At 62.0% G+C, this 24,149-nt stretch overlaps 1 protein-coding gene across 1 annotated transcript in view; it reads right to left on the bottom strand.

Annotated features, from left to right (window-relative positions):
* Window positions 1–24,133, bottom strand: part of NTSR1 (neurotensin receptor 1) — a 37,027-nt gene extending 12,894 nt beyond the window's left edge. Inside the window, exon 1 of the mRNA XM_029918994.1 lies at window positions 23,420–24,133. Within this exon, the coding sequence (XP_029774854.1) occupies window positions 23,420–24,133 (714 nt within the window). The remainder of the gene's footprint in view (window positions 1–23,419) is intronic.
* Between the last annotated feature and the right edge of the window lie 16 nt (window positions 24,134–24,149).

Below are 24,149 nucleotides of genomic sequence, written 5' to 3'. Positions count from 1 at the left end.
CAGTGCACAGCCCTGACGCCCGGGCCCAGTGGCCAGGGCAGTGGTCAAACATGGGCTCTGGGTCTGGCGTCCAGACCAGACCCCCAGGAAACAGGGATCGGTTGGAACCCCAGTTCTTGGGCGACCCCTTTTCCATTTGCCCTCCAGGGGGCTGCCCGACTCCACTCACAGCCTCACAGGCTGGGGCAGAGTGAACCCGGGAACCCCACGGCCGGGCTCTGCTCCCTCCATTCCGCACAGCTTGTCCTGCACTGATGCCAGCACTGGGTGCGCCCACCTCGCGCTGCCTGCGGGGAGAAATTCCGCCACAGACTGGATGCTGCGTCCCCCAAATTCAGATGCAGGATTCTGGCTCCCAAGGGTATGGTGTTAGGAGGTGAGGCCTTTGGGGTCATGAGGGCATGAAGACACCACGGGAAGCAGCCATCGTGACCCGGATCTGCCAGTGCCCTTGGCCCGGACCTGCGGCCTCCACAGTTTCAAGGCATGCGTGGCCGCTGTTCCGAAGTCCCCTGTCTCTGCTGGAGCGGCCAGAGGGGACGGACCACCCGCACTGGCTGTGCACCTGCCAGAAGCAAAGGGGCGGGTCTCTGGGCCACGCCTGGGCCCAGGGCCACTGTCCTCAGTGCAGGGGGGCTGCTCCCCCGGCACCCCCCCTCCACCCGTGAAAGGCATTTTATCTCCTTCCTAGGAAGGTGCTCGTCACAGACACAGAACTGGCTCACTTGTTACCGTGGGAGTTTCCAGTGAGATCTGGGACTGTGTTGGGGAGCAGGGCTCTGGCCGAGCCCCCAGCAGCCTCTGTGTTCCCACCTCCCCCGGCCACACTCAGCACCTGCCTAACCCACTGGGCTGGCCAGGGCGCAGGGCTGTTGGGAGCTCCGGGCGGGGACAGGCCGAGCTCTCCGGGACAGGCCGAGCTCTCCGGCACAGACCGAGTCCAGGGGTCACCTGAGCACCAGGTAGGCACGCGGCAGGCTGGAGGGTCAGCTCACCTTCCTTTGGTCAGCGCATGGCCGTTTACGACGGCACGTATGCTTGTGCTGTCCCCACCTGTCCCCACGCTTCCGGTGTGAACGGCAGACAGGAGGCCAGCGGCCTCAGCGCCCCCCGCTCCTGTGAGCCCGGGCCACGGTCCTGGTGGCTGACAAACAGCAGGAATCTGTTTCTCGCAGCTCTGTAGGTGGGCGGGGCGTGGGGGGGGGATGGAGGGTGCTGGTGGGGTGAGCCAGAGAAGGCACCCTCCTCTCTTGCCCCGTCACCCTCCACCCAGGTCTCAAAACCGACCTGAGTTGCAGCAAGTAGCTGAGGCCTGAGGCCAGTTTGCTGGGGCGCGGGCGGGGGCCCCAGGGGGCAGCAGCCCAGACCTGACTCCGGACAGACCTGTTCCAGGGCCGTCTTGGCCGTGTGTCTGACCAAGTGGCTCCCCCATGCGTAGCCCCAGTCTCCTGATCTGTAAACGGGGATGGTCCAAGGAGCCCCCAGCCCCGAAGGTCAGGGTTAGCACTCTTTAAAAAAATCCTTATTTATTTTTGAGAGAGAGCAAGTGTGAGTGGGGGAGGGGCAGAGAGAGGGACAGAGGATCCCAGGCAGGATCTGGGAGGTCAGCACAGAGCCCGACGCGGGGCTCAAACCCACACACCACGGGATCATGACACTCAGCCCACTGAGTGGCTAACCCTGGGGCCCCCAGAGTTAGCTCTTAAAGCTGTAGTTAGTGGTGTGAGGCCTCACGGCCGGCCGTCTGCCCCAGCACCTCACCGAGATAATACGCTAATGACACATTTATCCCAGTAAGCGGGCTCGCCCAGCTCAGAGCTTCCCTAAGGAGAGTGGCTGTCCCAGGGGGGTGTCCCCCTCGTCCGGAGGTGGCCCTGAGCTTCCCTTCCTAACCTGGGCTGGGACGGACGCGGATGGAGTCCACTCAGGAGCCTCCCCCTGCCCTGGGGGGCGGCTGTCCCCGCACGCAGGGGTGTGGGTGCGCCTGTCCGCCAACTGCCTCCCTCGGCGACCAGCTGGTCCTCCCAGCCAGTGCCAGCCACGTCCCCCCAGAGTTGTGACTCCCAAGGCGCCTCCGGCCGTCTTGCGGAAGACTGAGGCCACTTCCCGGCTATGACCGGTGATCAAGACTCATTTTCTCTGACAGATCCTCTCCCGGGAAGAGATTCACACGCTGCTTGTGACACTTAAATTGCTGGGAATTTGCAAGTCCAATGCCGGCGTGAATATTCATGGCTGTGTGTTAGCCTTGGGTTCTCTTTTCTTCGGCTCCCAGGATGCACCGCGCCTCTGCAGCGAAGTGACAAGACTACCGATGCCTGTGGTGGCTTCTCATCAGAGAACGTTCTGGAACCTGAAAGCCGCCAGAGGTCCCTTTCACCAAGCTGTCAAGGCTGTCCCCGGGCTCCCCACCCCCGTGACCCCACCAGGCCGGGCACAGGCCAGGGAAGGGCAGGAGGGCTGGAGGGAGTGAGGAGGGAGGTGCTCAGGCCTCCTGTTCGACCTACTTTTCTTAAACCAGAGGGGGCTGTGAGGGGCTCTGGCACAGACCCCGGCCTCCCCTGAACTTGGCCGTGGACGGGCTGCGCCCCCAGGACATGCAGGCGGCTCCCCCGTCCGTCCATTACGGAACACGAAGCTGACAGCATCGGGATGCGCTCCCGTGGCCACGGGCACCGACCGAGGGCCACGGCGCCAGCTCTGAGCCTGGACAGTCAGCGGGAGCCAGGTGTCCACACCTTTGAGAAAGGCCTGACCTGTCGAGGCTGCATGACCTGGCCATCGAGGGGCTGGCCCGCCGCCCGGCTCGGAAGGGAATGCGCATGCGCAGCCTCCGGCAGCCCGCCCTGGCGCGTCCCCAGAAACAAACGAAAAGCGCGGCCATGCGGCGCGGTAATTCCGCTCTGGGTACATCCACCTAAAGGGCCGAAAACAGCATCAGAGAGCTGCTCGCACACCCAGGTTCCCAGCAGCCGCGGGTGGAAGCCGCCCGGTGCCCAGGCGCCGGGGCGAACGTCAGTGCACACAGAGGAGCATGATTCTGGCACCTGCTACGGTGCGGGGGAGCCCCGAGGACCCTACGCTGAGCCACACACACCAGCCACAGAAAGACGAAACTCTGACGCTGCTTCTAGGACGTCCCTGGAGGCGTCGAAGTCAAGGAGACAGAGCAGACGGCGGCAGCGTCAGGCTTGCGAGAGGGAAGGGTCCCGGAGCGGACGGCGGTCAGGGCCGCACGGAGCGTGACTGTGCTTTGGGCCGGCACCTGTGCTCGCAGAGATGGTCAAGATGGTACAGTTCACGGGAACTTTACCACAATAAAAACATTGGAAGAAAATTCCAAAACGTACAAAGAACTCAACGAGAAAACAAATACCCCCCCTAATGGGCGAGGGATCTGAACGGACCCCTCAGCAAAGAAGATCTGCAGATGACGAGGTAGCATGTGGAAAGGGGCCCAGCGCAGGGGCCGAGGGGGTCGCCAGTGGGAACAGTCCGTGGCCGAAGTAAAAGCAGACCGAGCGGTGGGGCGGCCGGGCACACACTCGCCTCCCTTCGCTGCCGGCAGGACTGCCACAGGTCTGGTAACAGCGGAAGCTGGCTGCTGGTTTCTTACAGGAGAAACACGCTCCCACCACACCCCTCCCGTTCACCTGGAGGAGCTGAAACCTTCCGTCCACACAACAGCCTGCACATGGATGTTCACGGCAGCTTTGCCACAATCAGCAAAGCTCAGCAGCACCCAAGATGCCCTCGGAGGGTGAGGGGCACACGAGCCGGGGGCCACCCAGACGGCGGGGCATGACGCAGGGCTGACGGGACACCAGCTGCCAGGTGCTGAAGACACAAAAGCTTAAAGGCAAACTCCCCAGCGAGAGAAGCCAATCAGAGAAGGGTCCACACCACTTGGTTCCAAGTCCGTGACCTTCTGGAAGAGGCTGAGCCGTGGACACAGGGAAGCGCTGGCTCCGGGCAGAATTCCGTCACGCCCTTCAGACGTTTGGAAACTGCTCCTGCGTCCCCTTAGCCCCTAGTGCCACAGCCGTCCTGGGTGCTTGGGACACCTACGTCCCCACCCATGTTGTGGCCACCCCTCCCAATGGCATGACCCAAAAGCTGTGGTTATGGAAGAAAAACAGTACCCAGAACTATACAATGATTATAAATGACTAATATAGCTTTAGGAAAATAATCACTGTAACGTCTCGCTGGGAAAGCGGTTGATTTATGACACGGGAGGCTGGCAGCTGGGAACGCCCGCCCGCCTGCCCTGGGCGGGGCACCGCCTCACCCTTCTGTGTCGACTTCTCCGCTTCCCCAGAGACCACCTGTTTATATGAAACTTATTGATTATGTCGAATCAACCATAAGGTACCTGCCTGAGCAAGGTCTGTTTTTCTCAGGAGATCACTTTCCGATCGCCAGCAACAAACAAGCGTGGCTTGGATTGAACACATTCCCAATAAGCATGGGGCCGCGGGGTCGCCGGGGCACAGCTGTCACAGCTGCCGTCCCCGCTCCCTTCCTCGTTTACAGACGGCTTGTTTGTGCCTAAGTCTCCCCTGCGCCGTTCACAGCGGCACATGTGGCCAGCTTCCTCAGGACACATCTGATTTCATTTGAAACAGGCACAGCAGCAGAGTGTTCAAAGCTAAGCCAGGAGCTGCCTTGTGCCCCTGTGTGAACAGCGGGGCTGGCCCAGCCTGACAGCAACCCGGGGACCGTGCTCCTGCCGTGGACCTGGGGCCCCCTCCCCAGCCCCGCCGTCTGGGCTCGGTCTCTCTGAGGATGCCGCACAGCCCCGTCCGTTAAGTCTGCCTGACTGGGGAGGGGCGTGGGTCCGTCTCTGACCCCAGGCCCCCAGCCCCGGGGCAGATGGTGCAGGATCCGATGTGTCTGGGCTGATGGCTCCAGAGGCCCCTGATGGGACCAAAGGCCTCTGCGGAGCTGAGGAAGAGGCTGCCCACCTGTCTCCCCTCATCCCCTGCCAGCTTCCTGAGCACTCGAGGGTTAGGCTCCCCATCCCCGGGCCTCACCCTCACCAACCACATCCGGCCTGCACTGACCCCCCCGCCCCCCATCGGGATGATTGGGCCCTCCCACAAAGACGCAGGTTGCTGGGGGAGAGCCTGCCCTGCCCCGCTTAGGAGGGGCCAGCGCTGTGATGTGGGGGTGGGGCCTCCTGGGCCCGAGGGCGGGGCTGACGTTGGGGCCAGTGCAGGGGGTCTCGCCTTCATCATCAAGCCCCACAGTCTGCCCGGGCAGTGTCCCCAAACCAAGTAAGGCCTAAACCCTAAACCTTCTCTGCCCAACAAGCTGCAGCGTGGGCACCCCTCCCTGGCACTGGGCAGGGGCACCGGCCCTGTTTGCCCAAGATGCCTGTTTTAGTGCCGAAGCCTCACACCTGGGAAGTCCCCCCGTCCTGGGCACAGGCGATGGCCGTTAGCGCCCTGCGGAGGCCGGCCCGGGGTGGCCGAGCACCCGCTGGCCTGTGACCCCTGGCAGGGAGAGCACAGCTCAGAGCCAGCGTGCCTTCATGCACATTCCTTTTTCCCCTTTCTCTGAGCAAGACTTGCACACGGAGGCTGACGCCCACGTGCAGACGCATCTTCCGCCTTCTGCGGAGCGCCCGGCCGGCCCCACGTGGAAGTGGGGTCTGAGGGCTGGCGGGCAAGTAAAGCCACAAAGGGCTTCAATTTTTACTGAAACAGAGACAGGTTTGCAGAGGAGATGTTGAGAAATGAGCTCTCTCTCTGCCATCTTTAGAAACTTGCAAGAGCGGACAGTTGAGAACGGCAGCTTGGCTCACACACGGGTGGGGCGTCCGTCTGTCTGTCCGAGGTGAACTTTGGTAGCCTGCTGACCCCAGGCGGGCCTCTGTCCCTGTTACTCACTGAGAAAGCAGAGCACCGGGATGGTGAGGGTGAGGGGTGGAGGGCTTCATGGAGGAGGCAACCCCGGCCCCGCTGAGCAAGTGAGGGAACATGGGCATCTGTGGGGCCGGGGGCAGCACGAGGAGCCCAAGCCTCCCTCCGCTGCATCAAAGCTTGGGTGCCGGGAGCATACAGGGCACAGTAATCCACCCACTTCCCCAGACTTAGAAGCTGCTCAGCCCTCCTCCAGGAAGTCCTCCTGGTGCTCTAGCCCACTCTGCTCATAAGTCATCATCGCTCTTCCTTGTCCTCACAGGGAGCCCTGGGAGGGGGGCAAAGAGCCAGACTGGTCCTGTCTGGGCCCTCGCGGGCCGTGGCTTCGGGCAGTCCCAGGGCTGTGCTGGGCCTGGCACTGTTTGCTGCAGAGTGAGCAGCACAGGGGGTGGGTGCTGGCTCGGCCCTGCCCTGGTCACACAACTGGGGGACCAGGACACGGCACACGGCTGCTCTGTGCCCCGCTGGTCTGGGACAGCATCTCTCCTCGGACCCCTCGGAAGGACCCAGGCCCCTTTCGAATTAACTCGGCCTGCTTCTCGGGCACCCACGCCTGCCTGCCCGCCCCGTTGGCCTCAGGGGCCTGACCGAGCCCCGGCTGCCCGCTGTTCGGGTGGATTCCGGGCCTGGGGCCACGTGCTGTAGAAGCCGTCAGGGTATAGGACTTCCAGTCTGAGCCTCTCCCTCCAGCCCCCCTGACACACGTCCTGGGGGACTCCATGTCCAGCTGCCCGTGACAGCCGCCCACTGCCAGCCCAGGGCTCGGAGCCGCGCCCAGCAGCCACGTGCGGTGGCGCTCCTCAGTGTCCTCCTGAGCACCGGTGGCCGCTCGCAGCCCAGAGCTGGCTCCGTCTCGGGGCAGGAGGCTGCGCTTCCCCACGGTGACGACCTGGCTTATTTTCGGTGGCAGCGGCAAGCTGTTCACGCCTCACAGTGCTTCGGTCCTCGGAGCCGCCTGTCCGAGGAAACTCCGGGTTGGGACCCTGCTGCCTCCTGACGTGTGGACGTCCCGGAATTTGATGTGCTCAGGCGCCGCGCTGGCCGGGGGACAATGCACAGGCCGCCGAGAGGGGGCTGTCCTCCGTGACAAGTCTGAGGGGCGTGGGGACCACGGCAGCTCTCACGCACGGGTCCCCAGGGGGGACGACGTGACTGGGCCTGGCTTCCCATCTGGACCAGATGGTCTCTCTGGACCAGTGAACAAACACAGGGCAGACCAAGACCCTCGTGTCCCTGCCTTGTGCCCGTGCCGAGCGCCGGAGCCCAGCCCTGCAGCCCGCCCCGTCTGCGCAGACGGCCTCCTGGCTGGACTCAGGGACCCACGGGAGGGCCCCACACGAGGCCAAGTGAAGGACCAGCTGCAGCCTCCCGGCCCCATTAGTGAGAGAGACAGGGCACCACGTGGCCCCAAACCAGCAAAATAATGAAGAAAGCCCTCGATGCTTGTGAGTGAGCCTGGGCACTGACGGCCTGACCGCAGGGCACAGCTGGGTCCCTGGGTGCCCCGCGTGCAGGGGGCGGGGACATCGGCTCTATCTCACGGGTAGGACCCAGGATGCAGAGGGACGGGGACTGCAGCTCTGTCTCCTCCGACCTCCGGGCCAGGCGCCTCTGGTGTTTTCTTCATAAAGAGCACATCCTTCTGGGCTCCTTCTCCAACAGCCGCCGTTTCTCCAGGGCAGGAGGAGTGAAAACACGTCTAATGTGTGGCTGACGGAAGTGAACATCCCCGAGAGCGGGGCCCCCGGCTCACAAGGTCAGGGCAAGTGTGGGGCAGCCCACCACAGAGGCCTCATCCAGCCTGTGAATTAGTCACAAAGTTCCGGGAAAAATTCCACTAACACTCAGCAGGAGGTCCCCCAGAAACGGCCGAAAGTGGTTCTAAGTGGTTTACGTGCCAAGCAAGGCACCCGCCTGGGCTGGGGGGAGGCGTCCAGTGGGCATGGCACCCGCGCTGCTGACCCGGCTGAGTCTTGGGGGAATGTGGCTCCTGTCTGGTCAAGCCCTAGGGTGGGGACAGGGCAGAAGATCCCTCGGCCTTCTGGGAGCCACGGAGGCCCAGGCAGTTGATGGAGCAGGGGACTGGAGGCTGGAGGCGGAGCCAGCAGGGGCCCTCCTGTTCCAGGGCGGCGAGCTCTCTCGGGTGGCAAGGGCACCTGTGCCCCGGGCTGAAGGGAGCCAGGGGGCCTGACCACACCCTGGCCTCACTGCCTGGCCCCCCTCGTTGCCAGCCTGCCCTCAGGCCCATCTCCTGACCATGGTCCGGCATCCATGCCTGCCCTCCGGCTCCCCCAGCACATCGGAGCCGTCCAGGTGCTGGTCCCAGACTTCAGCCCAAACCTGCTCTGCACGCCCGTCCCTCTGGCCTTCGCAGTGGCTGACCCAGGCTCAGTGACCTGCAGGCGGGCCAAGTGCTATGGGCTTGGGCACGAGGACGGACCCCAGAGTCACAGACATAACACCCTCCTGGCCGTGGCCAGCTGGACTGTCACAGGTGCCTGTCCCCTGTGTGGCCATGAGCACCACCTGAGCTAGGGGCTCTGCACAGACAGGGGCTAGTCAGCGCCCTGGAGCCGCCTGCTGGAGGGCTTCCGGCGACGGGACGATTTGCCACGGTGTGGACAGCCGGGCCACTGGCAGGGGCTGCAGCCCAGGGGGTCGCGGGAGTGGGCATGGCGACAGCGCCCGAGGTGCAGCAGACAGGCCACGTGCACCCCGTGCTCCTCCTTCTGGGTCTCGTGTGTAGCCCTTGCCTGGGTAGGGCGGCAGGGCCAGCAATGGTGGGCGGTGCACTCAGGGCCTGTGTGACAAAGACGGGGGGCGCACGGATGCCCCATCTCGAGCCGCTGCCTTGGCCGGAAGACGGATTTGCTGAGCGAGCCCCCCAGTGTCACAATTGTGAGATGACGATGAGAGGGGCCCTGGCATGCCCGAGCTGTGGTCCCCTCCCTCCCTCCCTCCCGACGCCCCACCCCGCCCCCACCAGGGGCTGAGTCCTTGCGGGGTGGGGGGGGCAGAGGCACTTCCTCAGCTGAAGACGCGCCGAGCGAGCGCAGCCCCCGTCGGAGGGCCTGAGCTCGGAGTCCCTCCTTCCTGTCCCTCCTCGTGCATTTGCCAAGGGGCCCCGCGCCTGGGCCTGGGGGACCGGTCAGGCGCTCAGGGGACAGAGTGCTGCGTCCTCAGCCGGGAGCAAGATGGCCCGGTGGGCAGGGCACCAGGAGCCCCGGCTGGGACAGGCAGCCCTGGTCCCGCCTTCCGCCTCTGCCCACGAACCGTGGCCCTGGGGCGCCCAGAACCTGCGGGTGTGACCTTACTTGGAAAAAGGGCCTTTGCAGATGCAATTAAAGACACTGAGACAAGATCGTGCTGGATTAGGGTGGCCCGAAGTCAATGACAAGTGTCCCTATAACAGAGAGGAGAGACACAGACACAGAGGAGACACCACGTGAAGACACAGGCAGGGACTGGAGGCCACCAGAAGCTGGAGGGGGCGGGAGGGACCCTCCTCTGGGGCCTATCCACACCTCCACAGCGGTGACAGGGCAGGATGGTGTGTGCAGCACCGTCTGTGGTCCCGTGCCACCGCGGCCCCGGGGTCCTCGTCCACGGCTCCCGAGACCCGCGGCACTTTCCGTGGCCCTCATGACAGGCAGAAGCAGAAGAGGTGTTTGGGGGAGAGCCCTTTCCAGACGTGAGTATCTGCCCCGGGGGTGAACCGGGCACGACCCGACGGCTGCGAGCCGGTCTCCAGACCTGACAGAAATGTAGGTGTTTTTAATACACGAGATGTCGTCTCTTAAACAAGCCGTCAGGAAAATGAATCGCAGGAAGCTGAGCGGCGCTCACTGTGTCTGAATGCCCTGTGCTTGTCTGTGCCTGCTCCGCGGGCTCCGGGGGCGCGGGCGACGGGGGCTCTGTGGGCCTGGGAGGCACCCAGCCCTCCCAGAGCAGCGTCCTTCAGCGGGGGGGGGGGGCGCGTCCCAGGTCACCACGCGCGTCTCCTGCCGTGGCTGGCTCGTACCTTGTCCCAATCTTCTGAGCCTCTGAGGGCGAAAAGGGCCCCCAGGAGACCCAGGCCCCTCAAGCCCCAGGCCTGGCTGTGGCAAGTACCCTGCTCCTCCTCAATCCACCTAGCACCCAGCACCAAGCACCAAGGCAGAGTGGGTGGCTCCCAGGTGGGCTCAAGTCCCCCGGGAGGGCAGCTGGCCTCAGCAAAACGGGCCTCGGGGCTGGGCCTCGTGCTGGCCCGTGGGGGACAGAGGGGCCACCTTCCTTCCTGCCGCACGGGGGCACCGCTGCCAGCGCCACACAGGCCTGGCCACGACCCAGCTGCTCATCGCCTTGCTCCCGGGGTGCTCCTGTCCGCACCGTCTCACAACCCCGCCTCCCGCCTGGCGCCCCCCCCACCATGGTGCCCACCACAGGGGAAGATGGGCGGACCACCCAGAGGCCACCAGAGTGAGGTTCACCAGAAGCCGGTTTCGAAGAAGTCTAAACGCTTTTCCGGACTTACCCTGCCCTCCCGCCCCCCAGGCAGCGGGGCAGTGGGCAGCGGGGCAGTGGGCAGCGGGGCAGATTCAGGGGGGCCGCTGCGGGCCCCCCACACCCAGGACCGTCCAGGAGGGGGCGCCAAGCTGCGTGTCCACAAGGGCCAGAAAGCTCTCCGACCCCGCTTGGCGCCCCTTCCCTTTGGGGGGGTGCTGACGGGAGCCCAGGGAAACCCAGACCCGGGGATCCTGGGATGGGGTCAGGACAGGGGCGACCGCTTCTCCCTCTTCCCCAGGCAATAAATAGTGACCCTCAGCAGTTTCCGGCTGTGCACATCCTGCTGGGCGCTGCGCCTGGAGGGCTACGGATGAGCTCATCTTCGGCGCATCCTGGACGTCCCGATGCTTGGGGCTCCCAGGTGACATGACTCAGACGCACTTCCACTCCGGCCTGAGCCCCCGGGAGCCACGGCCCTGCGATCCGCCAAGCCTCCGGGGACGGCCGCGCCCCGGCCTGGCCTGCCGTGAGCGGCTGCAGCTCAAGCAGGGACGGCTGCGCCCCAGGACTCTGAACTTCAAGAGACGGAAAACGGTGGTGGTGTTTTTTTTTAAATAGAGGAAGTGTTTTTGAGTTATAAGGGGCCAAAAGTCACTGAAGAATCTCTTAACCTTTAGATACGTCACGCGAGAGTTACTGAACTTTACAATAAAATCACCTTTTAGCCGACAATGAGCTAAAAATGTTGAAGTCCAAATAATGTCCCTCTTTCATAAGCTTCCGTGGAAGATTTGCTGCAGCACAGTGGCTGTGCTCCCCGCACGTTTCTAGGATAACGAGGTTTCTTTGTTAGGTTCGTTGGCAACTTTGTTTTAACAATTCCTTTGAACCCAAGTCTTCCATCATAAGCTGCCTGGATATTTTTGAAAGCAGGCAGTGTTTAAACTCCTGGGATGCGTCCCACGTGGGGCGCTGGGCTAACTCAGCTGTCACAAACAGCGGTGAGACTGCACACAGTGCGTTGGGCGGTGGTGTTCAGACACTGGGCGGCCCAGGGCAGGAGGTGAGCCCCGCGGTCACACGTTCCTCCTCCTGGGGGTATTTCTCACTGGAACATTAGGAGTCGGGGGGCCTGGATGGAGCAGGGCTGTTCCAGAGGGCAGCCCTCAGAAACTGGGGGCCACAGGAGCAGAGAAGGCGTTTGAGGGGGGTGTCCTGCGTGGTGGGGGTCCCCAGACGCCTGTGAGGGGCTCTCCGTGGCTTCCAGGCTGGCAGGCTGAGTACACAGCCTTATGGGAGGAGGCGACCCTCTGGCAGCGCCCAGTGGGCTGGGGTGGGGGCCCTGCCGCCATGCCAGCAAGCCTGCGCCTCAGGAGTGGGCGCCGAGCCCTGGGGGCTCCGCTGGGCTCAGCTCACTAAGCCTCCAAACAAACCCCAAGACTCCCAGGGGACATGAGCCTAGAATGGGGGTCCTCCCAAGTTAGAAGGGCTCGGGTTTTCCGTAGAGCTGCACGGACGAGGTGTGGACCAGGATGATCAGTCTGCAACCAAGACGCCCCTAACGCACGAACGGCCCTCTGCAGAGACAACAGGACAAGAGTCTCCTCGATGCGTCTGCAGGGCCCAGTGGAGACAAAACAGTTACCAGATATGCAAAGAAACAGGAAACATGACCCATTGATAAGAACCAAGCAATCAGTTAAAACAGACCTGCAGGTGAGCGGCGGGCAGTGGGCAGTGCCCGGCGGGAACGGGTGCCGTGTAAATTTTTGTCAAACTTTGATGACTCCCGGACGCGCGATCACGGCCCAGAGCAGCCCTTACGGGAACCAGCACGGACGGTGCGCCCACGAGAGCCAGTGGGGGATAAAACGGAGTTCCCGCGTCCCAGTCAGAGGACTAAGGAAAGGATCTCCGGAAACCACAGAGCGTGGAGGAAGTCTCCGCAAGGAGACAGCGGGGAAAGGGGACGCCCCAATTCTTGCACGAATCAACACAAACCCTGCGGCTCCCCTGACTGCGCACCTGGAGAGCCGGAGGAAGGGCCTGGGAAGCCACACCGGGACATAAACCGCCTCCAAGGACCGGGCCTCCGCCCTGAAGGGTGCACACAGCATGGGGGGGGCACGCAGACGGGATGCTCCCCAAGCTGCCACCGGACAGCTCCACGGGCTCCCGGACCAAAGACGAGACTCAACGGAAAACATCAACATTTTCCAGAGGGTTCCAAATCAGCCAGAATACCATGGCAAGATTCTAAGTGCTCAGAGAGCGGTCCAAGATGACTGGGTACTGACAGAACCAGGAAAACAGGACGGGCTCTCACCGGGAAGACGTGCAGGCGGCCCGCGGAAAGACTCAGAAGCTGGCGTTTCCGGACGAGGGCGCGAAGGCAGGGGTTGGAAGCATGCTGCTTGGGGTGCAGCGACTTCCTTGAACTGAATGGAAAGAACCAATGGAACTTTTGGAACTAAATAATACACCACATGGACCCGCGGAGCGTGACCCGGCCGGCAGAGCCCGTGCCCTGCGAGGCACCCGCGTCACTCACCAGCTCGGACCAGGCTCCGGCCGGCGGGCAACCTGAACACCGTCAGGAACCGAAATCACAAAAGCATGTTCTCTAAATATGTGGAATTACACATCAGTGACAAAGCACTGTCTGGAAAATTCCCAAACGTTTCGACATTGAACAACATGGTTCTAGACAGTCCGAAGAGTAGAGGGGGTGACAGGAGAAATGAGAAAACATCTTGGACTGAATTAGAATCCATTTCGCAGATTCTGAAATTATACGAAAGCAGCATTTGGGAGGGAATCTATAGCATTCAATGTTTAAACTGCAAAAGAATCAAGACCCTGAATCAACAGTCTAAGCTTCCCCCTTAAGAAGCCAAGGAAGCTAAGAAGAAATTAAATCCAGACCAAGTACAGAAAGGAAATGAAGACGGGAACATAAATAAATAAAACTAAACGTAGGAAGACAACAGAAAAAATGAACGAAGCCGGTTAATTCAAAAAAGTAATAATATGAGTAAAGTCTTAGCCATACTGATCAGAGGGGGGAAAAATACACAGACCACTGGTACTAGAAATAGAAAAAGCAAGGTATTGTTACATACCCCATGGGTATGATTTGGTGACAAAGCCGCACCACAAGTCCCGCGCCCCCAGACTGGACCCCTCAGAGCAAACGGACCATTTCCTTGAAAGACACAAGTGGCCAGAACTTAGGAAGAAACGCGTCACCGAACCTGTAAAAGGCATTGAATTCGTGGCTAGAATCCGTCCAACAAAACTCCAGGCCCAGATTCACCAAAAGATTCTACCAAACCTCGAAAGAAGAAATAACACCAAATCCACAGAATCTCTTTCCGGGAACTAGGAGAGGAGCGCGAACCCCCAGATCCCGGTAGGAACCCGGCATCGTCCTGAGGCCAGCGCCGGCCAAAGAGACAGGAGGAACCGGAACTACAGACCAAGGGGTCTCAGGAGCAAACACACAAAGATTCTCCACCAAGTATCAACAAATCAGATCCAGTAACATACGATCAGGACAGGACAGGCCGCGACCAGGGGGAGTGCGTGTGAGAAGCGTGAGGCGGGGCCCACCAGACCGCCCTGCCGCTGCGGCTCCGGGTACGCAGGCAAAGGACACAGGAATGTGGACTCGAAGGGGCGCACGCACCACGATGTTCACAGCGGCGCCCTCGACAGCAGCACCCTCGACAGCGGCCACACCACGGGGGGGCCCAGATGTCCACTGGCGGATGACGGAATGAGGGGGAGGTGGTGTACGTGTCCCATGCACTGTTACTCAGCATCGGAAGGAATGAAATCTTGCCACTTGCAGTGACATGGACGGACCTAGCGTGTACTATGCTGAGCAAAGTAAGTCAGAGAAAGACAAACTCCTTATGATTTCACTCATATGTGGAATTTAAGCAATAAAACAGATGGACACATGGGAAGGGGGGAAGAAGAGAGGGAAACAAAGCACAAGAGACTTAAATACAGAGAATAAACAGGTTGATGGAGGGAGGTGGGGGGATGGGCCGGATGGGGGACGGGCAGTAAGGAGGGTGCTTGTGGGGATGAGCGCGGGGTGCCGTGTGTAAGTGATGGATCACTGGGTTCTACTCCTGACACCAGCATTGCACTTACATTAACTAACTAGAATTTAAATGAAAATTAAAAAAAAATAAAAAACTGTGAGTCTGGTTCAACGTTAAAAATGAGTCAACATTTTCCACGGACACAAGGCGCCTGGAGCAGTTGTGTCGGAAGAGACAGAAAGCAGAGGGCAGGGGACGCAGGGGCGAGGCAGGCGTGGTGGTGCTGGGGGTGGGGTTTCGTGAGGACGGAGTTCTCGTCTGGGAAGATGGAGGAGACCTGAGGACAGTCATCGTGGGGACAGTCACACCAACGTGTGGATGTGCTTAGTGCCCTGAACGGGACACTTAAAAATGGCTAAAAGGGTAAATGTTATGTTATATACACTTCACCACAACAAAAAACTAATCAGTGGAATTCACCGTACTAAGGAAGAAAAATCATACGATCACACCAATAGATGGAGAAAAAGCATTGGACAAAATTCAGCATCCATTCATGATAAAAAACCCTCAGCAAACTAGGAACAGAAGGGAATTTTTTTAATCTGATAAAGAGCATCTATTAAAAACTTAAACTAAAAACCTCGTGGTTAATTATAAAGCACAAAGACTTTCTCTCCAAGATCCAGAACAAGGCCAGGAAGTTTTCTCTTCTGCTCTGATTATATATCAGAAGCCACAGCCAGTGCAATAAGGCAATAAAAGGAAATCACAGGCATACAGATAGGACAGGATGAAATGAAACTTTCTCTATTCACCAACGACAGGGCTGTCGGCACAGAAAGCCCCAGGGAACCTACAAACAATTGATAGAATTAATAAGTGTGTTTACCACGGCCACAGACGCACGTCAGCACACAGCCCACTCACATTTCTCTGTGTTGGCCGTCAACAACTAGAAATAGAAAAAAATGTTAAAAGTCCATGTGCGATGGTTCCAAAATCATGAATACTTAGGTGTGACCTAACCAGACACGTCAGGATCTGTTGCCAGCGGCAGCACTGACGGTGGCAAAGCGGACCTAACCAAACAAAGGCTGCACTGCACTTGGGGACCAGTTGCCTCAGTGTCCAGAGGCCAAGTCTCCCCGCACCGATCGATACACTGACCCAATTTGAAGCAAAACCCCTGAGGGCGTTTCTGTAGGTGCTGAGAAGCCGGTACTAAAATGTACGTAGAAAGCAGGAACCAGAGTAGCAAAGCGGGGCTGGGAGAGAACCCGGAGGACGGAGCATGTGCGCTGCGTGGCCACCACTGGGGGCGGGGACAGTGCAGACACACGGATGGAGGACGGTCAGGCCAGAGCCCCGCACGGCAGGCCAGGTGACTTTTGACGAAGGCGCGAAAAAACTTGAGTGCAGAGAAGATCACCTTTTCTCGAGTGGTACTGACCATCTGGATGTGAACATGTGAAAAAAGCACCCATATCTCACCCTGTAGAAAAATTAACTCATAACAGATCATAAGCCTGAATCTGAAAAATAAAATGATAAAGATGACGCAAGATCCCGGGGAAGGAGAGCTTGGTGAATTCCTGGAGACAGCGCCGGAAGTGTGGCCCCTTAGGGCGCCTGGTAGGTTGGGCGCTGTCAGAATCACAGCTATTTGCTCTGTGACGTCTTCGCAGAGGATTTGTATGTGGTTTTAAAAACTCTCAAAATTTGGGGCGCCTGGGGGGCTCAGTCGGTTAAGCCTCCGGCTTCGGCTCAGGTCAGATCTCACGTTCGTGGGTTCGAGCCCCGCGTCAGGCTCTGTGCTGACCGCTAGCTCAGAGCCTGGAGCCTGCTTCCGGTTCTGTGTCTCCCTCTCTCTCTGCCCCTCCCCCTCTCATGCTCTGTCTCTCTCTGTATCAAAAATAAATAAAACATTAAAAAAAATTAAAAAATAAAATAAAATAAAAACTCTCAAAATTCAATAAGAAAACAAGTCAACTTAAAAACCGGGCACAGTACCGAAGCAGACACGTCGGAGAAGGCGCACCGGGGCCGACCGGGCCGTCAGACGCTCAACATCACCGATCATTAGGGAGACGCAAACCAACCCCAGGATCCCAAGACACGCCCCCCGCCCCCCACGGCTACATGAAAATAAAACCCAGACCTGCAACAGCAGGTGCCACCGGCCGCAGGGCGCCTGGATGTCCGAGGTGGCGCGTCCGCTTGGGGAAAGCTCGGCAACTTCCCCAAACGTTAGACACACCTCCTGGAGGACCTAGCGCCTGGCTCCGGAGCACTCGCTGCGGAGAAGTGGACACGTGCGCTCACGCCGCATCCTGGTCCCAGGGCAGGAGCAGGTCTGTCTGTAATCGCTCAACACCGGAAACAACCCAAATGCCCCTCACCCGGCAAACGGACACACAGACAGGGTCCAAGCTTCCAACAGAACCCTCCATAAAAGGAGGAATGAGCTATTGATTCAGGCGACGGCGTGGACCAGTTGCAAGCGCCGCGGTGACAGAATCCCCACTCAGGAGGTGGCATCGTGGGAGGCTCCATTTACGTGACATTCTGGAAAAGGCGCGAGGCTGGGAGGAAGACAGATCTGGTTTCCGGGGCCTGGGAAGGGGCACGTTTGACCCCAAAGCAACAGCACAAGACAAAGCTATGGGGCCGTGCCCCCGGGAGCTGTGGTTACACACCGTGTGGCACCCAGAACTTGGGAGTGAGCCAAAGAAGAGGGGTTTTTACTAGGTGTAGATTTTAACTATTTTTTTAAGTTTACTTATTTATTTTGAGAGGGAGCGCGCGCGAGCGAGAGTTTGTATGTAGGCATGAGGGGGAGGGGCAGAGAGAGGGAGACAGAATCCCGAGTAGGCCCTGAGCTGGGGGCACAGAGCCCAACACGGGGCTGGAACTCACAAACCGAGAGATCCTGAGCCGAGGTCAAGAGTCCGATGCTCAACCAACTGAACCCCCACGTGCCCCTCGAGGTGCAAACTTTAAAATAAACGGTTTCCTGCAGGACCCTGGGGAGTGCGCGGGGGTCCAGGGCCCGGATGCACACGCATGACAGGAGCAGCTCCCAGCCCCGGGACGAAGGTCCTCCTGCAGGGGAGCAGCTCTGGCTGCCCTAAAGCCACAGATCGGGGGGCCTGGTCTCCCCACAAATGCCGCTGCTCTAGGGGGTGTGCGGCGCGGAGCTGTGCAGGGGTGCAGCTCTATCAGGGCCTGGGCGGCCCTGGCCTGCAGGGGAGCAGCCTCCTGGTTGGACCTGAAGAGCCTGGCGTTTCCACCTGGATGGCACCAGGCCAGGCCGGCCGCACGGCCTCTAGTGGCTGCACCTTTGCGGGCGGGGACGGCAGGGGTCTCGGGGGCCCAGGCGGAGCCCTGGGCCGTGAACTCCGCGGGGCGGTGCTCCTCTGGGTGTGGGAGTCAGGCCCAGCCTGGTGCCATCTGGGTGGAAACAGAGCGCCCTCGGTTTCTGGCGTGCCCGCGGAGCCCGAGTGCAGTCAGAGGATCACCCCTCAGCCTACGGCTCCACGTCCGGATAAACACCCAGCCACGTAAGGGACACCGTCAGGATGCAGGACACTGATGGCCCAAAGTCGACCCTAATCGGTCCCTGATGCTTTGCCTTTTCCAGAACGTCCAGCAGCTGGTGATTTTCTGCCGGCGCTGCTTTTGCTCAGCACGTTCCCGCGTGGACTCCGATGCTTAACCGGCAAAGACAGGCCTGAGCCCACAGATGAGGACGGGGGGCAGTCCCACCTGGAGCCAGGCAGCGGGGCGGACAGGGGTGGGGGGGGGCAGTCCCACCTGGAGCCAGGCAGCGGGGCGGACAGGTGTAGGGGGGGGCAGTTGGTTTTAACGGGGACACAACTGCCCTTCCCAACTGACGGCCAAGTGCTGGCCGCAGGGACGGCTGTGCTGGAAGACAGCTGCACTTGCCATCTCCTACCGTGTGTCTGTCACCACAATGGAAAACAAGACAGGAAGGCTTCAGATGCCTTTTTCTCCTTGTAACACAAGCCGCTAGGAGACCAGATGGGGCGTGTGGCTGTTCTTTGTGTGTGGAGGGAAACGAAGCCCCCAGCCCCGACACCATGAGCAGGTGGGACGCTCCGCCCCCCCCCCCCCCCCCCCCCCCCCCCCCCCCCCCCCCCCCCCCCCCCCCCCCCCCCCCCCCCCCGCAGGCCCCCTTCTTCCCCAGGCTCCTCCCTCCCCAGGGGCCCCTCCTCCCCCCAGGGCCCCTCCTCCCCCCCAGGGCCCACCCCCGACCGTGTGTGCTGCCAGCCCTGTCCGCTTTCAGTGGCCACTCTGCCCTCAGGCATGGCGACAGCCCCTGGGCGTTGCCGGCAGCCCCCTTGCCCCTGAAACTAGGCTTCGGGACGGATTTCGTCCTTGGACTGGACGTCCGGCGCCAGAACTGTGGCCCCGAGGTCTAAGTCTGAGCTCATGGGTCCGCTCGCGGCCCCGTCAGACACCAGGCCGGCTTGGCCGGCTGGAAGCCTGCACAGGGTGTCCCTCCCCAGCCCCACGGCTAACTGGAACCCGCGTCGCGCCTCAAGGCTCTGCCTCTTTGATCCCCTCCGGGGAGCGGCTGCGCGTGCCTGTCAGGCCTGTGAGCACAGGGGCTGCTTTCAGAGGGTCCTTTGCTTAGGAGATGGGGGGCTGTGCTCTGGGGGAGGCCGTGCCCTCAGTGCCCAGGGCAGGAGGACGCAGGCATCAGCTGGGAGCTGTGCCCCCTGGCACCTGCCGCGCTGCCCCACTGCATGGCCACGTTTGTGGGGACCCTGCAGCTCGCTGCCCGTCACCCGTGGGTGCCAGCATCACTGAGGCCGGTCAGCTGCGATCGTTGAACCTGGGGCTTATGGGCAGGGGAAGGAATGGAAAGTCAGGGGGCCACAAGACAGACGTCCTGAGAAAATGCCTCCTGCTCTAATTTTATTGTAACCAATTTTCTTCCACTTTGTGGGGACAGGTCCTGGCTGCCTCTGCCTCAGTGGAGCCACGTCAGACTTCAGGGCCGGTGGTGGAGCTGCCTCGGGCTCTGGGCACCAGCCCCTCCCCCACACCCCGGATCCTCAGGAGAGAGGGTGCACCACCCCCCCAGCTGCACCGCTGTCTGGGAAGGTGAACAAGAAAGCAGGGAGCCCCCAGGAGAGGCCCCTTGGGCCGCGCAGCCGCCGTGAGGACCGCAGGGGCTGGAAACAGCAACAGTGAAGTGACAGCTCCAGAACCTTCGCGGCCGCCGACCGACCGGCACCCTCCACCCGGGCTCCTGCCCTGTGCTGCGGGGGGGCTACCCCGGCTCAGCTCCCCCACCCCTGCCCTGGCCTGGTCACGGGGCTGCTCTGCCCCGGAGGAGGCTGCTGGGCTCCCTCCGGCCCTGACCACAGAGCAGATTTCTCCGAGGGCCGACACACTTCACCGCTGGTTTGAGCAGCACAGACCGGACGTTTACCAAAAAGCGGCAGGACCGGGTCTCCCAGAGGCGATGCCCTACTGCCCCAGGATGTTTGCCAGGGACAGGACAAGGCCCCCAGGGCACCATGTGACTGCTCGCTTGGGGCCCTGGGTCTCTGCCCAGCCGTGTCCCTCAGCACCGAGGGCTGCAGTGACCCTGATCCGGGGGTTGGTGCACACATGGCACCTGTGAGAGAACGCTGGGCTCTGAGCCTCGCTCCCTGCCTACTGCACATGCCGGGGCCTCCGTCCTGTGCCCCGAGCAGCCCAGAGGCCTCCGTACTTTTGACAGGAAACATGGAACCTCCCAGATCACCTGGTGCTAACTGAGTGGCACAGAAAGGACGCTGCACGGGGACATGCTGTGCGTGTGTGCATGTGTGCGCAACCTGCGTGCACACGCGTCTGCGTGTATGCAAGCACACGTCCATGTCTATGTGTCCTTCTGCGTGTCTATGTACACGTGTGTGCACTTCCGGGTCTCCTCGGGTATCTCCATGTTCGTGTGTGTGCGTCTGTGTGTGCATCTATATGTTTGCAGACACGTGGACACGGTCCCCCAGGCTTAGCACCCTGGCCTGGGGGAGGTCGGCGCGCCCGCCCCCGCTTTCACTGGGAGAACCCCCGGGGACCGCCTGTGCCAGGGAGCTGGGGCTGGAACCGGCCGGAGCAGGTGGCCAGGTCAGCGGCCGCCCGGGGGCAGCGTATCTGCCACTGCGTCTGGGTCAGGGCTGGGAAGCCGCCGGGATTATGAAGCTGGATCAGCCCCGGGCAAGGCCGACCGAACCAGGTGCTCAAGCGCCCCAGGTGCCTGCCACCACTGGTCACCGGTCTCCGCGGCCAGCTGCTCCCTGGAACCCGCCGCACCCGGTAACTGGAGGCATGGACGTGGGCCCTGCCCCACCTGCGTGGCAGCAGAGAGTCGGGGTGAGGTCAGAGCAGGGAGCCGGCAGGGCTGCTGGGGGATCAAGCGGGACCCCGTCCCGGGCAGATCCCCAGGCGCGGGGCTGCTGTGCGCCCGCCGCCCACCCCGGGCAGGACCTGCGTGGACCGCTGAGGCGGTGCTGTCTCTCAGAGGCCTTCTCAGGGGGAGAGCCCTCAGGACTGGCGCTCGCGTCCCCCGCTCTGGAGGCTTCACCGCAGCCAACAGTCTGTTGGGAAGACGGAGTGAGTTCCCTGCCAGGTCAGAGGAGGGACCGGTTAGGGAGCGCGGCGGGCTCCGTGGGCGCCTCCTCCCAGACGCCCTTGCCAGCCGGGGCTCCGCTCAGCCCGGCGCCAGCCTGCACACTCAGGGAACACCGACGTGTGTTCACCATGACCGTGCTCAGCTGCTCGGATATCTGATCCCAAACTACCTCACTTCTAAGCACCAGTTTGTACACAAGTGTCCGGGCCGGGCCTGTGCAGGTGGGGAGGGCTGGCGGCCTCCTGGGAGACATGCAGAGAGAGGGCCCTGTTTTGGAAAAAGGGGACATGTGACTGGCCGACGCCTGCACCCAACACGAGGCTGGACACAAGCACCCAGCCCCTGCTGGGCCGGCGCCGCTGCCTAAAAACAGTGGATGTCCACACCCCCGTCCTGCCAAGTGGCCCAGACGCCGGAGTGGGGAACGCGAACCGGAGGCACTCCTCCTGAGATGGAGGGCGGCGTGCAGGAGGGCCCGGGGCGCCAGCGTGTCCGCCCTCGGCTGTCAGCGTGGAGGGGCGGGCGCCCGGAGGGAGCTTATGGGTCCTTCCAAGCACAAGGCTGCGGCAGATCTCTGAGGACGTCCGGAAGTCAGCGAGCCCTTAGTAAATGCTGGGCAGCACTGCGTCCGTGGGGCCGACGTGGGGCCTGTCCTCAGTGCTCAGCAGACACCTGCCCAGGGGAGCGACCACCAGGGTGCGCCCTGGGCAGTGTGGGTGCAGCACCCTCTGAGCACAGGGGCTCGGAGAGATGGCCCTTGGAGACCTGAAGCGGTGTCATTTAGGCGTCTGATTGCATACGGCCAATGGAGAGGACGCTTTGGGGGGGGTGATTGCCCAGTCTGCTCTGCTGTGTTTATTTTTGATGAGCCAAACCTGACCGCTCCTGGCTGAGCCCCCAAGAGCCAGAGGGGTGGGGGTCCGAGTGGAGGTGTCTCCCCAGGGGTAGGGGGGCAGCAAGTGCTACTGACTCAGTTGCTGTCCCGAATCGGTCACATTATACCTTCCACGGCAGGTGGTGTGGCTGCTGCGCCTCCAGCCCTGGAGCGGCCCCAGGGCCGAGTGGAACAGAGACAGGCGAGGGGGTGAGCGAGCGAGTGAGCGAGAAAACACGGCCCTGGCAGAAGCTGGGACAACTTCCCGCAGTTCCTGCAGCCCCGTGCCCTTGGCTCCGGAGCGGACAGACACCTGGGCTTTCCTGATTTCCCCGCTGCACGTGGATGGGGCCGGGTGCTCTTCACGCAGGGGACCCTGTGACCACAAGTTCTCAGTGCAGACGTGGGGGGCCACTCGCTGGGGGCCTGTGGAGGGCCCGCACAGCCCAGGGAGTGAGGTGCACACGCTGGCTCCTGCATGAGTCCTGCTGGGACGTGTGGAAGGACGTCGCTATGGGGACAGTGGACCCCCGGCCCCACCCAGACCCCCGTCCCCATCCCACCCTGTGCCGCCATGGCTACCAGGTCCCGGGGCCATGATGCTGTCCACAGTGGCATTTCCGTCTGGACCTCCTTGCGCTCAGGGCCCTTGCCCGGTGGTCCTGGCCCGAGACACCTCCTTTCCGGGGCCAGAACCCCCTCCCTCCCCGTCGATCAAGCCGATCCCAGGGAGGGCTCCTGCCTGGGCTCCTGCGGCACCTTGCGCAGACCCTCGGAGGGCCGGCGCTCACCCGCTCCAGTGTTCCCCACCTCACACTGGCGTCCCCCCCACCCCGCCACGGCACCCAAGTGCTGCAGGATCTTCCCAGGAGACGCAACTTTGTCACCACCACCACAAGTGCTCCTGTGCACTTCCGCGTGCCCTGAGGCATCAAGCTCGCCCCCCACGCTTTCTCCGGAATCCTTTGCCACTGCGGCAAAGGCTGTGACTGCCCCGGTTCACAGATGGGAAAACTGAGGCTTACCTAAGGAACTGGACCTAGGTGGCATCAGGCTCAGCTCCGCCCCCAAGCTGTGAGCAGGGGCAGCCAGAAGGTACGGGGTGGGGGGCAGTGCTGACCGAGGGGGCTCTGCCGCAGAGGGGAGGGACCAGGCCTCGGCCCTGGGGCAGAACGTGGGGTGGGGGGGGGCAGGCTGATTCTGAGGAGCCCTGCCCCCCATCTCCTTCCCAGTTTCGAGGGAGTAAAACTTCCTGGTGACATTCTCTAGCACGCTGTCCCAGAGGGGGATGCAGACCGGAAACACTTTTGGGGTGAGAAAAAGAGACGCCTACAGCTTCCCTGACGGGGTGGGTGCCTGCCGACCCGGGCCCCCAGGCGAGACCCGTGTTTCTTCCCAGCCCTCCTCCCCCGAGGCAGCCGCTCACCTGGATGACGACCTTGACGGTGGCGGTGCCCACGATGGGGGTGCACACCAGGCCAGCGGGGTGGAGGCCATCGGCGCTGCGGTTCTGCTGGCCCATGGTGAAGGGCATGGGCATGGCCAGCAGGCCCGAGGCCAGCCAGATGGCGCTGATGAACTTCTTGGTGCGGCTGCGAGACATGAGGGTCTTGGCCTTGAAGGGGTGGCAGATGGCCAGGTAGCGCTCGGCGCTGAGGCTGGCCACATTGAGGGCCGTGGCGTAGGTGCAGGCGTCCCGCAGGAAGTAGTAGCCGCGGCAGCCGGCGTCGCCGAAGGCCCAGGGGTGGTGCACCCAGATGAAGTTGTACAGCTCCACGGGCATGGCCAGCAGCAGGATGAGCAGGTCGGACAGGGCCAGGCTGCCCAGGTGGTAGTGCACGGTGCTCTGCAGGCTCTGCAGCGACTTCTTGCGCGCCAGCGTGAACGCCGTCACCGAGTTGCCCACCGTGCCCACCGCGAAGAGCGCCAGGTACACTGCAGTCACCAGCACCTTGGAGTAGATGTCCGTGTTCACATCCAGGTCGCTGCTGGGCGCCGCCCGGAGGCGCTCGGACTCGTTGCCGGAGCCGTTGCCGAAGCCAGGGACCAGCAGCGCCGCCTCGGGCCCCGAGGGCGGCAGCGGGAAGGGCTTGGCGCCCGGCGCGCCCCGAAAGCCCGGCGCCGAGCTGTTGAGGCGCATGGTGGGCGCGGCTCCG

The sequence above is a fragment of the Suricata suricatta genome, chromosome 12 (assembly GCF_006229205.1).
Source record: "Suricata suricatta isolate VVHF042 chromosome 12, meerkat_22Aug2017_6uvM2_HiC, whole genome shotgun sequence".
Lineage (NCBI taxonomy): Eukaryota > Metazoa > Chordata > Mammalia > Carnivora > Herpestidae > Suricata > Suricata suricatta.
Note: the sequence above shows the minus strand (reverse complement) of the source record. Positions and strands in the feature narration are given on the sequence as shown.